The sequence below is a fragment of the Thermobia domestica genome, chromosome 4 (genome assembly GCF_964235325.1).
Source record: "Thermobia domestica chromosome 4, izTheDome1.hap1.1, whole genome shotgun sequence".
NCBI classification, from domain to species: domain Eukaryota; kingdom Metazoa; phylum Arthropoda; class Insecta; order Zygentoma; family Lepismatidae; genus Thermobia; species Thermobia domestica.
Genome location: NC_137457.1, coordinates 290,159,865 through 290,173,879, shown reverse-complemented (window position 1 = coordinate 290,173,879; position 14,015 = coordinate 290,159,865). Strand labels below are relative to the sequence as shown.

Genomic DNA, 14,015 nt, shown 5'->3' with positions numbered 1-14,015 from the left:
AATTAAAATTGCATTACTTTTGAAAAGAAAGGAAAATTTTTGTATTGTTTAAAGGCTCAAGTAATTAGTATAATTTCTTGCAACTAATGCTATTACTTTCAAAATCACTTTTATTTCCGTTTTGATAATTACAAATTTAGGGTAGAATTAGCCAGTTCAAAGGAATTGATGGTTTATATTACAATATACGTTAAAAACATTTGTATTTTCGAAATTAAGCCTATTAAAAAGTACTTTCCGATCATTATGTTTAATTCAAAAATCCTGATTTGCACACAAGAGTAAAACTGTATGCATAAGTAGATGTATTCTTTTTTCTTAGTATTTTAGACAAAGATTCTGTATGCTTCTGGGTCCTTAACACTTGAGACCTATATCACATAACCTAAGTCCAAGGTACAGGGTTAACATAAACGATTCGTTCGTTTTGGAAAGGCTATATTTTCAAAAGTATTACACGTGCACACGTGAGATATATATATATGAAAAGAACCACAAACTCACCAAGTTTGTACTGTGTGGCAGCACAAGTCTATTATCTTTTTGATCGGGTGTGGCAGTACGAGGTTAGTACCTGTCGAAAATGGAGAGTAAGCAAGAAAAGACGTCGGGTATCGTCTGGACGTGTGTCGTGTCACCAAAGGGGCACATACTGGTGAACATTTGTAGAGGGTGTATAAACTTGGTGAGTTTGTGGTTCTTTTCATATATATTCCATATGTGTACACGTAATATTTTTGGAAATATAACCTTTTTAAAATGAATGAATCATTTATGCTAGCCCTATATAAGTTATTTACATACTGGTTATCTAAAACTCAAAGGAAATGTTTGTGGCAGACACCATGTTAATTCCTCCTGGATTGTAGCACGAATATTTTGCCAGCTCAGTACAAGCAACTATGTCTGTTTACCCTTCCATTCAACGTAGACGTTGCCTCAAGAGACCATAAAATTGGCTTATACAAGTTAGGATCATCTTCGTTGAAAATCGTAAATAATTCGCAAAATTCCAAGTTTTCAGAATCGTCAAATTCAAACGCACACAGCAAATCACATATGAAAACGAGAATGGCCATAAAAACAGCACTGAATTTTCAAAAGCCCTAAGAAAGAAACAGAGATTTTACTCGATGTAAAATAAGATTTTGTAAATGAAATTTCCTATGCTTATAAATACGGAAAATCAAACTGTTGTGAATATAACTCCAATACTATACAAACTGATTTAAAAAGAAATACGATTATTATTATTTGTTTGTTTTAGGCCTCCACTCCTCACTCCTTTGATGCATGTATCCTCAGGACTTATTCGAGCAGACGCTACTGCCTTTTACTCTCTGTTTTCTCTTTTTTTTATTTTTTCGTTTGTTTTTTATTTCCTTTCTTTTATTCGGTTTATTCCCTATTTAGCTGAGATCTGCTTCATGTACAAGCTGGTTTACTTCAGTCTTCGAAGCTTTACTTGTTTCCATCAATTTCCTTTTCTCTCTCTCTCTCTCTCTGCAGCTGCTATACATTTTCACCTATCTTTTTCCTCTTGTTCTGCACTTGACTTTTCTTTCAACTAGGGTGACCACAGACGTACTGATTTTCGCAAGACAGTACTGTTTTTCAAAAAGCTGTCCTGCGTGTTGCAAAGACATCTAGAAAATCAAGAAATGATTTAACTTATTTGCAATAGAGTTCTTTAATGTTTCATTCATTATTCACAACATTTCGAATCACAAGCACTCTTTCTCCGAATGATCAACCGCTGTCTTTTTCAACATTCCTCAGAAGGGAAACAATCAACAAACCATCATTTTACAATACATTGCTTTTACTTAGAAGGCCTTGTTGAGATGTCGGTAAGCAATGATATCTCAAATTGCGACAATGATGCCAAACAAGTTAAGCAGAAGTTCTCTCGTGTCGGTCTAAATTTTCCCTCATTCCTTAAAATAGTCCCACATTTCGAAAATAAATTTTAAAAAATCTTTATCCCATTATGAAGTTTAAATGTATGTCCATAAAAATAGGCCACAAGCACAAAATAGACCCTAAAAATAGACTACAAACACAAATATTAATTACCTGTCTAATTAATTATAATACAAATGAAATTATGTGATTATATTATTATTTGATTATAATGCAAATGGATTTGATTCGCTCGTTAGCGACTTATGGTGCGGAGATTTTCGTTACCTTCAGTAGTGCTATTTGTCTAAACACATCGGTGTGATCAGAGAGGTCGAGGAGCCTGCAAGAATTCTTTCGTTTATTTATTTATTTATTTATTTATTTATTCGTGATACGTCCTAGACTGAAATGTGTTTTGAAATCCTTAAGTTTTACGTCCCACGGTTATGCCAGTTAGGCTAAAGGAGACGGTGATAATGAGAGATGAGTGAAATGGTGGAATGAAGAAAGTGGGAGGAAACGGGAGAACCCCGAGAAAACCCACGAGCACGGTGTTTGTCCACCACAAAGTTCACTTGGCGGGGGCTGGGATCGAACCCGGGACCCCAAGCACCAGAGGTGAACGCTCTACCACTGAGCCACCGCGCCCCCCTGAAATGTGTTTTGAATTCAGAACTACAACCTATCTACCCATTTATTAAGAGAGGAAAGACAGATAGTGATGTGCACTGTGAAAAATGTTCAGCTCTGTTTTCCATTGCCAACAGTGGAAAATCTGAAATTGAACGTCATCTAAAAACGACGTAGTAGGCTATTATATACTATTATGTTTGTGTCCTACTTTTCATTTGTCAGAATCTGGTCATTCTACTCTCAATAGTCCTTATTTTCTCCAGCTCTGCGATATAATGCTGCCTTGCATGGAAGGCATGATGCAGCTTTTTGTGATATTGATTGAAGTAAGGTTTTCTCAAACCGACCAATGATTTCTCCTTCATATTTCAACAAGCAGATCTTTATTTATGCTGTAGCCTCGTTTGACAGCAGTCTGTCCATGAGACGAAACCAGACGCTTCTTTACGATTAACAACAATTTTTAAAATTCTTTCGAACCAACCAACAGGTTTGTAAAAAAACAATCCAGCCTCTCTGGGTTTAACTTATATCCAGCAAGTGCATCTTTAAACTGCTCAGTAAATTTTCCACACAAAACAAACAGTTGATCACATTCTTTGGGTGTGGCCATTTCTTCTTTAACAGTGACTGAAAGACACCACGAAATTTTTATGGATGACACTATTTTGATCTAGGCATGTAATGTCTCTCACCAGCTTATATTCAGTGGACTCTTCTGTATAATATACAACAGCAATTTGCACGGGAATGTCTGGCATTCAACTCTAGAATATTTTTCTTTAAGTAACGTTCCTCTCTTTGCATACACTACGGAGATTTTATGAAGTTGCAAATCTCACACATGCAGGATCATGACAAATTATTATTCACCACAGAAACAGGAATAGTAAACAAAAATAGCAATCAATTAAAATCTTCATTATAATTAAGAAAAATCTTTCATTATTTCTGTAAATTTCAAGGACAGAAATGCATTTTCAAGATGTTTCCAGGACAAAATCAATTCAAGGATATTTCCAGGTTTTCTAGAATTTCTAGGACGAGTGGGAACCCTAGTTCTTTGCTGCTGATATTCCACTCCCTTGCACTTCTGAAAAAAATACCTTGCAGATATACTGATCTACTATCTAAACGCTATTGCTAGAACTCTAAATTTAAAGTAAAGTTAATGTAAAGCTTGCACTCTTCTCAGCTTCATGCAATTATGTACTTCACTAACCTCTAATTCCATTTGACTGCGCTCTGCACGTGCTTCATTCAGTTGAGCTTGTAGCTGAGCTTTGGTCTTCATAGCTGCATCCAACTGCTCTCGTAGGTCTTCCATTTGTTGGTGGCTCTGCACGTAAATTTCCTCCAAACGCGTCTCCACACCGGCTACACTAGTTCGACTCATTTCACGTACCTATAAATAAATAAATAAATAAATAAATAACATTAACGCAGATCACCTCAAGCATTCTAAATTATATTTCCTAAATAGTCTTGTATTCTCAAGCTTCCCTCTCTTCCTGGAGCTTGAATTGGATCAAGAAAATTCAGTTAGGATGTTACCAATAGCGCAATTTATCACCGTTACGATTAGGCCAGTGCGCAAAAAACAGCGTATTCAAGGACTTTCAAAATAATAATGAACAAAGATAAAAGAGTAACAATATATGGTGCCTTCCATTTCTATTCAGGCAGAGCATGTACCATCACCATCTCAGATATTGTTGAAACTTTTTTATAGCAACTAGACATGTTTTTAAGAGACCCATATTTTTTTGTTTTGTCGAAAAAAATTTTCCCGCCAAGTAATGGGCCATCAAAGACGGGGAGTACAATTTATGAATTGTAGAAGACATGAAAATGGTCAACTTCGGAGCCTCACCATTCGCCTATGGAGACAGGTAGAGTTATAATTCTTGTTGTGGTATGTACATAGGGATATAAATAAACTATATTTTATTATAGTTTGGTTTGCGCATGCGTATCTTTTTGTACATAAATTAACAAATGAACGTCAATTTATCTGAAAAGTCGAAGTTCGCGAATTTTTTTCGAGCACTTCCGGTTCGAATTTTAAAATTCTGTTTTCGCGGTTGGTAAGACCTAGCTACCCGCTTTCCGAAAAATTTTTTGTATCGCTTCTGTATGCAACCGTTTTGTCGCAAAAAATTCGAGAAATTGTAAAATTTTCAAAAATCGCCATTTTTGGGCGTCATTTTCTCGAAAACACCATTTTTTAAAATTCTGAAATTTTGTCAGATGGTTCAACTTTACATGAATAATAAACACACCAAATACCATTCTCGACCAATGCTTCATGAAGCCTTCATGAACTGCAGCCTTTTAAAGTTAGCGAAGTTTCGTTAACTTTGATGTCACAGTTAGCAACACTGGGAACAATAAAAGTGCAATGATTTCATGATGTTTGTGGTTCACATTCATTAAATGAAGAATAAAAGATTTTCTTGACTGTTTTGTACATTATTTTGATCAAGAATGCTCTCTGAAATAGTAAAATAAGCCTCCCCCTACTCCTCCGTTTTCTTAAACCGAAATAATCTTAGGTGGAAATTACGATTATGAAACACATAAATTTTAAGTTTACTTGAAATGGCCATCCAATAAATTCTGATGATCTACACAAAGCCTGAACTATTACCTCAGTGATGATTTGGAATGCTCCAAACAAAGTCTCAATTAAGTGCGGTGTTATTAGTGATCGAAAAAGGACAAAAAGTTTAAAAAATCGAAACGTTTTCTTACGCGTTCCAAAGAAATTTATTGACTTTTTAAACAGAACAATCCCAACATAAGAATGGGTCACTCAGAATTTTACAGTATTCGACTAAAGTGGGTCAGTCCGCAACCTGCGAGGGAAGTGTGTATGTTTGTGTGAGTATTGTGCAAATTTTAAGTTAGCTGCTACTGCGTTGCTACAAATCAAAGGTGCAGCCTGTATTGAAGCTGTCATGAGTAACCTATTTCCTTTAGTAGTATGATCCGTAGAAAATGACAACTGTCTTCTTCAAGAATGTGGTAAATGTCCTGGAGTAGAAGGAATAAGTGTGGAGTCTAATTATTGATCCTGATGAAAATGTAAAAGTGTTAGGTATGCCATATGGGAAAACAATAATATCGTTAAAAAAAACTGTGCCACTTTCTGTTTTCGTATCGTACATTGCTGGTTTAACTGTACTTCATGACTACAACAAGAAAATCCGAAGAGAATTAATTGCTACCGAAAAGCACCGTATAAAATTTCAAGATACAAATTCTATTTTACTTCATGTGGACTTCGCTGAAAACTGGACTGTTATTCTGCAAAGTGAAATTTAGAGTTATCACCGGAATATGAATCAACTAATAATTTTGTTGTTATAAACGACAATAAAACACACGATTCGGCTCATGTACTCATAGCCATAGACAAGATTCTAAAAATACTTGAAGAAAAGCGAAAATATATTTTATAGAAAAAGGTTTGAATACGAGAAAATAAGTGTCTACAATTTCCCAAACCGTGTCAGTGATTTCTGATGGTGCTGCATCCCACTTTAAAAGTCGCTTTCAGATGTTCGAGATGCAGACAGGTCCGATAAAGCAGTGTTTTTGCAGTGAAACCGGCCACGCAAGGGTCTCAGCGACGTTATTGAAGGGGGGGGGGGGGAGGTGTAAAGAATGTGGCAACACGGCATAACCTTAGGCAAATACAGATACCCAGTGTTAAAACCGCAGAAGAAAAAAAAATGAAATGAAATCTTTAAGTTTTACGTCCGTCGCTTATCCCGGTTAGGCTAAAGGAGACGGTGATTATGAGAAATTAATGAAATGGTGGAATGCAGAAAGTGGGAGGAAACGGGATAACCCCGAGAAAACCCACGAGCACAGTTTTTGTCCACCACAAATCCCACACGGCGCGATCTGGGATCGAACCAGGGACCCCAAGCACCGGAGGTGAACGCTCTACCACTGAGCCACCGCGCCCCCACTAAAACCGCAGAAGAATTCGTGAGTATAGTGCAAGTACAAACTCCGGGTATTACTCTCGTTCTGTGTGCCTGGAACTGAATTCGACGACTTCCGGAAGAAAAAAAGGGAAAGTATGCGACCGGTAACTGGTATTCAACGAAGTCATCTTTGGCTTTCGGAAAATGGCGAAGTTTTTATGGCAGTAACGGGTCAACAAGAACTAACTTCATGCTTCCCCCAAAATCGAACTTCTGCAATTCAAAGGGTAGATTTAAGAAATCTGCAAAAAGGAACTTTCGTTACATACATATATGTATGATAACCAGTGGTGCGTAGCAGAAATATTATGAATAAATCATGAATTACGTGAAGTTGAAGTGCTGTTATGCTTCCACATGGACCTTCAGCATTTGTGACTATCGACAATGTGCTACGCAGGGGCGGATCCAGGACGGACTTCTGGAAGGGGGGGGGGGTAATACTGCTACTTAGAGCTACTTTTAAAAGCTCCAAACTCTGAGATCAGTGTTATTTATATAAAATAAAAAAGTTTCTTCCCCCTAGAGCCACTCCTGGACGAGTTGTGAGTTACCCAACACCTATTGGAGCACCTGCACGGTTACATGCTATTAGCGAAGAAGACCAACCAAGCAAATGAATGGTCCACGTAAAAAATAAAAAAAATAAGTGAAATTTGGTTTCCGAAGACCATTTTAAGTAAGTGAACTTGAAGTTTGTGCGTTTCGTAATTGTAATTTCCACCTCAGATTATTTCGGTTTAAGAAAACGGAGGAGTAGGGAGAGGTTCATTTTACTATTTCAGAGAGCCTTCTTGAGCAAAATAATGAACAAAACAGTCAAGAAAATCTTTTATTCTTCAGTTAATGAATGTGAACCACAAACATCATCAAATCATTGCACTTTTATTGTTCCCAGTGTTGATAACTGTGACATCAAAGTTAACGAAACTTCGCTAACTTTAAAAGGCTGCAGTTCATGAAGGCTTCATGAAGCATTGGTCGAGAATGGTATTTGGTGTGTTTATTATTCATGTAAAGTTGAACCATCTGACAAAATTTCAGAATTTTAAAAAATGGTGTTTTCGAGAAAATGACGCCCAAAAATGGCGATTTTTGAAAATTTTACAATTTCTCGAATTTTTTGCGACAAAACGGTTGCACACAGAAGCGATACAAAAAATTTTTCGGAAAGCGGGTAGCTAGGTCTTACCAACCGCGAAAACAGAATTTTAAAATTCGAACCGGAAGTGCTCGAAAAAAATTCGCGAACTTCGACTTTTCAGATAAACTGACGTTCATTTGTTAATTTATGTACAAAAGATACGCATGCGCAAACCAAACTATAATAAAATATAGTTTATTTATATCCCTATGTACATACCACAACAAGAATTATAACTCTACCTGTCTCCATAGGCGAATGGTGAGGCTCCGAAGTTGACCATTTTCCATGTCTTCTACAATTCATAAATTGTACTCCCCGTCTTTGATGGCCCATTACTTGGCGGGAAAATTTTTTTCGACAAAAAAAAAATATGGGTCTCTTAAAAACATGTCTAGTTGCTATAAAAAAAGTTTCAACAATATCTGAGATGGTGATGGTACAATTTTATATTTTTTTGCCTGAGTTGAAATGGAAGGCACCATATATATATATATATATATATATATATATATATATATATATATATATATATATATATATATATATGCGTGTGTGTAAGATTTTCCAAGATTTACCAGTTCAGTGGGAACCTTGAATAAATAGCATAAAATAAAATAATTAATATAACAAGACAAGAAAAATAACAAAAATAAATATGAATACTACTAATAATTAACAATAAGTAAAACAGCACTTCAAAATTAAACCAAGACGACTCACAATAATCTAAAACTAGGAGTACGTTCGTTAGTTCGGTATCACGGACAAAAGTCAGACCATGGTCAACAGATGAACAGTCGTTCTCCAGGACTAAATACATTACGTAGTTTTACGTATTATCTATGGTCTGAAAATTTAGGGTAGTCTACAAGAACGTGACGAATACTCAGCAGGATGATACGTTCTTCACAATACGCACTAATAAAGAATAAAATACATTTACCCAAAACGCAAGCGCGCCAAGAGCAAATCATTACATCTCTGCGACTATTATATGACAGAGTCTACCAATTAGCTAAAAGCGGTTTCACAAAATGTAAATGGTCTTCGTTTGCCTGGTTTCAATTTGATAGCATATGGGTGAGAAAGACCAAAGCCTGGATCAAAAGCAATACTTCTCCAGAAGCGTGCTTGGCTGCTACGTGAGCTCTCTCGTATTCCCGAATATTGACGTCTCGCACCCTGTTCTTACAACCGATGGTATCTCACTAGAATGTCTTAAAAGACTGTGTGCACAGTAAATGCATTCTGGAGGCTTCGAAGAATGCTTTGCACAAACACGGTTTCTGCAAATTGAAGGCCAGACGAGATTGCCAACTGAGAGACTCACAGGCCCGAACTCATTCTAGGCAGATAGCCCAAGAGTATCTGTATTGTTTATAGGTGGCCTGAGCGAAGACTTAGATTGCATGGATAGTCCGCGAAAGGGGGCACGCGAACAGTGGAGTCTCTCACACAAGCCAAGCATAGTTTGTTAGCTTCCACACACAGGATACGTAGTAAACACCAGCAGGGTAACTGTCCCAATAATTGACAGTATAAGAACAGTCTTTGACAAATTGCATGTTTTTTCACCCTTTAAATGGGCTTGTCTTACTGATCTCTCTTATAGTTACGAAGGCATCCTTCCTTCATCCAGACACACCATCATGAAAATAATAGACTGATAATTATTTTTTTTTTTGAATATATGTATATGAAAGGTTGTTCATTGTACCAGAAACTGACACTGTGATTTGAGAGAATCACCAGTAATTGACACATCGTGACCCAGTAATTGACATCTTTTAATATCTTATTCCAATGAACCATATAATTTTCTACCAACTTTCCAAGTGATTTATAAGTTTTTATTTACATAAACATATGTTTATTTCTTTCTCTAATAGAGCTATTACAGTATTTTTGTATACAACGGATGTTAATACTGAAATAATACAAATATTCATAGCACAGAAAAAGAAAATTTACTGAAAAATTCACTTTATGACTAAGAAGCCATGAGTAAAATACAGGGTGAGGCAAAAGTCTGGATACACCCTTATGAAAGTCAAACGGGTGAGGAATCATATTGTCGTTTGGTATGGGGTGTCTATAAGTGGAGCCACAACTTATAGGGGCTATGGCGACAGCGGCGGCCATCTTGGATTTGGGTTACGTTTTTGAAATGTGAAGGGGGTCATGTCACATATCATTTTACACTGTCTTTTCCTGGGGAATACACCTGTGCAATCCGTTTTGCAAAATCTTCATTGTGTAGGAGTTATGACCTGTTAAAGTTTAGGACACTTTTCAGAGTCGGCATTACAGCATATGCTCAATATGATCTCCATTGCGCTGGATACCCAACTGGAGTCTATTTTGTCAGTCCTGCTACACACGTCACAGGGTCTGTGGGTCTACAGAGACACATTGGTTATATATTCGTAAAAGGGTTCTCCAGTCATTCATCCCGACGAAGTTTTTCTTATTGGCCAGTCGTCAGGCACATTTTGCACAACTCACCTGGAATGCGAGCATACGGGCTAGTCTCTGGATTCAACTGGAATGCGGCTTCGTCGCAGTTGAAAACACGAGAGGAACCCTGAAGAACTTCAATCAGCTTTTTGTCTTCCATTTATGGTTGTATTTCGTTACACCAGTTACGAATTTGCTGTTCGGAGACATTCCCACGCTGGCTTGTGAGCTGCTCAGGTATTCATTTAGCTAATTCGAGGTGACGCCCCATAAATGATTCATACCAATGACGGCCAGGTTTTGGTGAATGGATTTTGACGTTTAGAGTTCGACAATTTTCTGAACTGTTACTAGAACATCATTCGTTAACGGGAAACCACACTTTGGAATCGAAAGTACCCAATCAACAATACGGTTTTCTTCGGTCTCAGTAACTACTGTCTGTTGTCTCATTTTTCTACCCTCTGGAGTCCTTCCTGAACACTTGTATTAATAAGGTTGATCTAGGAACCTCGAACTGTTTCCTTGCAGTTGCACATGACATTCTACTCTCTCTGTTGCGATTGCCTTCGACATTGCACTTTGAGTACTCGAAGAAAGGTTTCGATTTACCTGGAATTACATTTGATGGTTTCGTCTTTCTTCTAGGCTTATCCATGGTTGGCAATTGTAAAGAAACAAAGTAGAAACTTTCCTTAGTTTAATCAGTGTAAAGCATTTACAGTATGCATAGTTTTTTTTTTTTTTTTAACTTAATGGTTACTGTAGGCTACTCTACCCGTGGCAACGTGCTAAGTAAGAGTAATGCAGATTAAGGGAAGGCGCTTGCTTAAAAGTCACACTTAACGCTCAAACTGACTAAGAAAAATAAAGAAAAAGACGTAGGAGGATTTAACCCCGTACCAAGAGGTATTTACCACTTCCAGAAAAAAATTAAAAAAGCAAGATCGGTTCTCTGTTAATCACAAAGGTGTCAACCCAAGACCTTTCGAATTATAACAAATCACACTAACAACTCAGGTGTGCCTTGGTAAATAGTTCGTACAATTCTTCTGCAGTAGCCTAGTAATTGACACTCCTTGACCTAGTAATTGACACCCCCTGTTAACTACTGGGATTTTATAAGAAATAACGTTTTTAACTTTATCAGTCAACTTAACTCCAAGGAAATACGCGGTATACAAATTTCTACTGATATTTATTGAGCTTAGGCAAATCACCAGTAATTGACAGGGGGTGTCAATTTTGCAGATAACCTGTGACCAATAATTGACACCCCCCTGAAAACTTGGTTTTACTTTCAAAAAGCTATATTTATCGGTTTAGTCTGATCTATTAGTCCTTCAGTTACCTCAAAACATCTTCAACTCCTCAGTTTTTATTATGATCTATTTGATATGCACCGGATACAGAAACAACCTACCTTAAGATAAACCGTTACTAAAAGTCTGAAAAAACAGTTCACTTCTCACTTTCCATCAATGTTCTGCTACTTTTGAAGTACTACTACCAAGTGGCAAATATTAGTAGTAGTGTAGGATTGACAACACTACAAAGGAATAAAAGATGACAGCATTTGCTCGTACCTAGCCCCGCAGTCTTGTTGTGGTGAGAAAAAGACGACAGTGTCAATTACTGGTACACTGTCAATTACTGGGACAGTTACCCTACCTAACTGAATACCCAGGTGAAAGTTATGTCAAATTGTTTCAACACTGATAAGCGAGGAGACAGCACAGTAATACAATAATAGTCTAACTTGGACCAGATTAAACAACGGTACAAAAGTAACAGAACAATACAAATCGGCAATCCAAGTGAGGTTGGAAAAGATGTGGAGCAAGGCAATAGTACTATTCTTGTTAATCGACGGTCGAAGATCCAGAAATTGGACTGTATCTACAAACAAGAGACAAAATGAAATGAAATAAAACTTCGAGTCTTACGTTTCACGATTATATACCGGGACTAAAGGAGACTGTAATGATGATAATGCATTAAATGTGGAATAATGTAGAGGGAACGAGAAAATCCCCACACACCGTCTTTGTCCACCACAAAGCATAGTTAGCGCGAGCTGTCGTCGGACTAGGAATCTAGAAACAAGAAATGAGTACCATTTAGATGCAATTCAAAGTTAACAAGGTAAGCGCATTGGGAACAAAGGTCCTACACTGGGTTTCCTTGGCGGAACAGGAAATTTTCCTCGTTTGGCCAGACAGGAGGATGATGTAATGTAAGTTGCTGTTGAGTGATGCTGCGAAAGTAACTGAAGCGACAGAATATTGCAAAACACTGTTGATGAAGAAAGTAAACTGTGTAACACTAAGAACACTGTCTTGAGGGACACAGTTCTCTTGCATACATCTTTCTGATAGACTAGAACCCACATGCAACTTTAAAATAATATTGAAGGAGAACATTTGCTTTGAAATCACTCATATGACTACTAAGACACCAGTCAAATAGCTGCTCTAATATTCCTTACAGCTTAAGAATTCTCTACACCGAAGAATACAGAAATGATGTAGATGCCATTGAAGGTTTCTTGAATCTGACTTTCGAGCTGAAGAAGACTGATAGAATGAAATCCATTCTGAAATACGCTTAAAAAAGATCAGACTCTAATCGATCAGACTCAATCGTACCAGGCGATTGTTCACCATGCGCTCAAATAGCTTACACACGCAACTATGAAAGCAATGCGATCGTAGCTCGTGACATATATTGCTGCTTCGTCTGGTTTACAATTTGCAAAAAGCAGTCTGAAGCCACTGAGATAAGAGTCTTCTCGGACCAGACCTAATTAAATAGCTGCAACAATTTGAAAGACGTTGCGAACTTAAGAAAATCGCACGCACGTACATATACAGTATATATATATGTACGAGGTATGTTAGGAAAATAATGAGACTGATTTTCTTTTAATGATGAATTTTTAGTCTCTTTTTAGTGATGGAGGAGTTGTTTTCATTCTCATAGCAGTGCTCGAATACCTTTCAGCCGATGCCATTAATCCGAGTCCTAATTAATCTTCCATGCGTATCCTAAGGGGAGGAAGAGCTCACTTATCGGGGCACTATAAAATGATTCATGCAATGCACAGTCGAGTTCAAGAATCTCGGTGCCAAAAGGAAACTCTAATGAATCACTGAAAATACTTCAGGTAATCCGTACATAATAATAATAATAATAATAATAATAATAATAATAATAATAATAATAATAATAATAAAATTGACAACCTGGAAAATAAAGGTAGTTCTTCCGCTGTCCTTTGTTATCTGGGTTTTAGGTCTGCCAGTTAAAGAACTATCCTTTGCGCGATATTATCATTTTAATAAACTAATAACAGGGCATCTATTAAAGTTATCGATCTAATCTTCAATCAAGTGAGTGACACTCGTGAAGTTGATTTTTACGAGTTAAGTCTTAAAGCTTGCACAAAACTATATTCGATTTAACAAGAGGGGAATGTGACGATTTGTGATGAATATTCTCTTTCTGACCAGAGATCAAGACTAAGAAAACAGTAACACGTGGAAATAATTCCCTCTAGTTTTATTCTCTTTGGATATTTACGTCAAATATTTAATTTTGTTTCCTAAAAGCCTTTTACCGGATTGAAGAAGACATGTGTACGTGTTGATTGCAGCAGAAGAGGAAAAGTATTATAATTTACAGAGTTATTAAATAAGTGGGGAAGGTGACGTTGGTAATGAAGGGGCTGTTTTGTGAATAAAGACATTGAAAGCTGAACTATGAATCCACCAAACTCATCGGATTTAAACCTTTGAAACTCTTCATAACGTTGGCGTTAACTAAAAACATAAAGAACAGATACTCAAAATGTAGCCGAATTTGAAGAATGCAAT

The 14,015-nt window shown here is 36.9% G+C and overlaps 1 protein-coding gene across 5 annotated transcripts in view; it reads right to left on the bottom strand.

Annotated features, from left to right (window-relative positions):
- Positions 1–14,015, bottom strand: part of sti (citron rho-interacting kinase sticky) — a 247,607-nt gene that overhangs the window by 172,550 nt on the left and 61,042 nt on the right. For all 5 annotated transcript variants that reach the window (XM_081756122.1, XM_081756119.1, XM_081756118.1 and 2 more), the window contains exon 14: positions 3,761–3,943. In XM_081756122.1, coding sequence (XP_081612248.1) covers positions 3,761–3,943 — 183 coding nt within the window. The remainder of the gene's footprint in view (positions 1–3,760; positions 3,944–14,015) is intronic.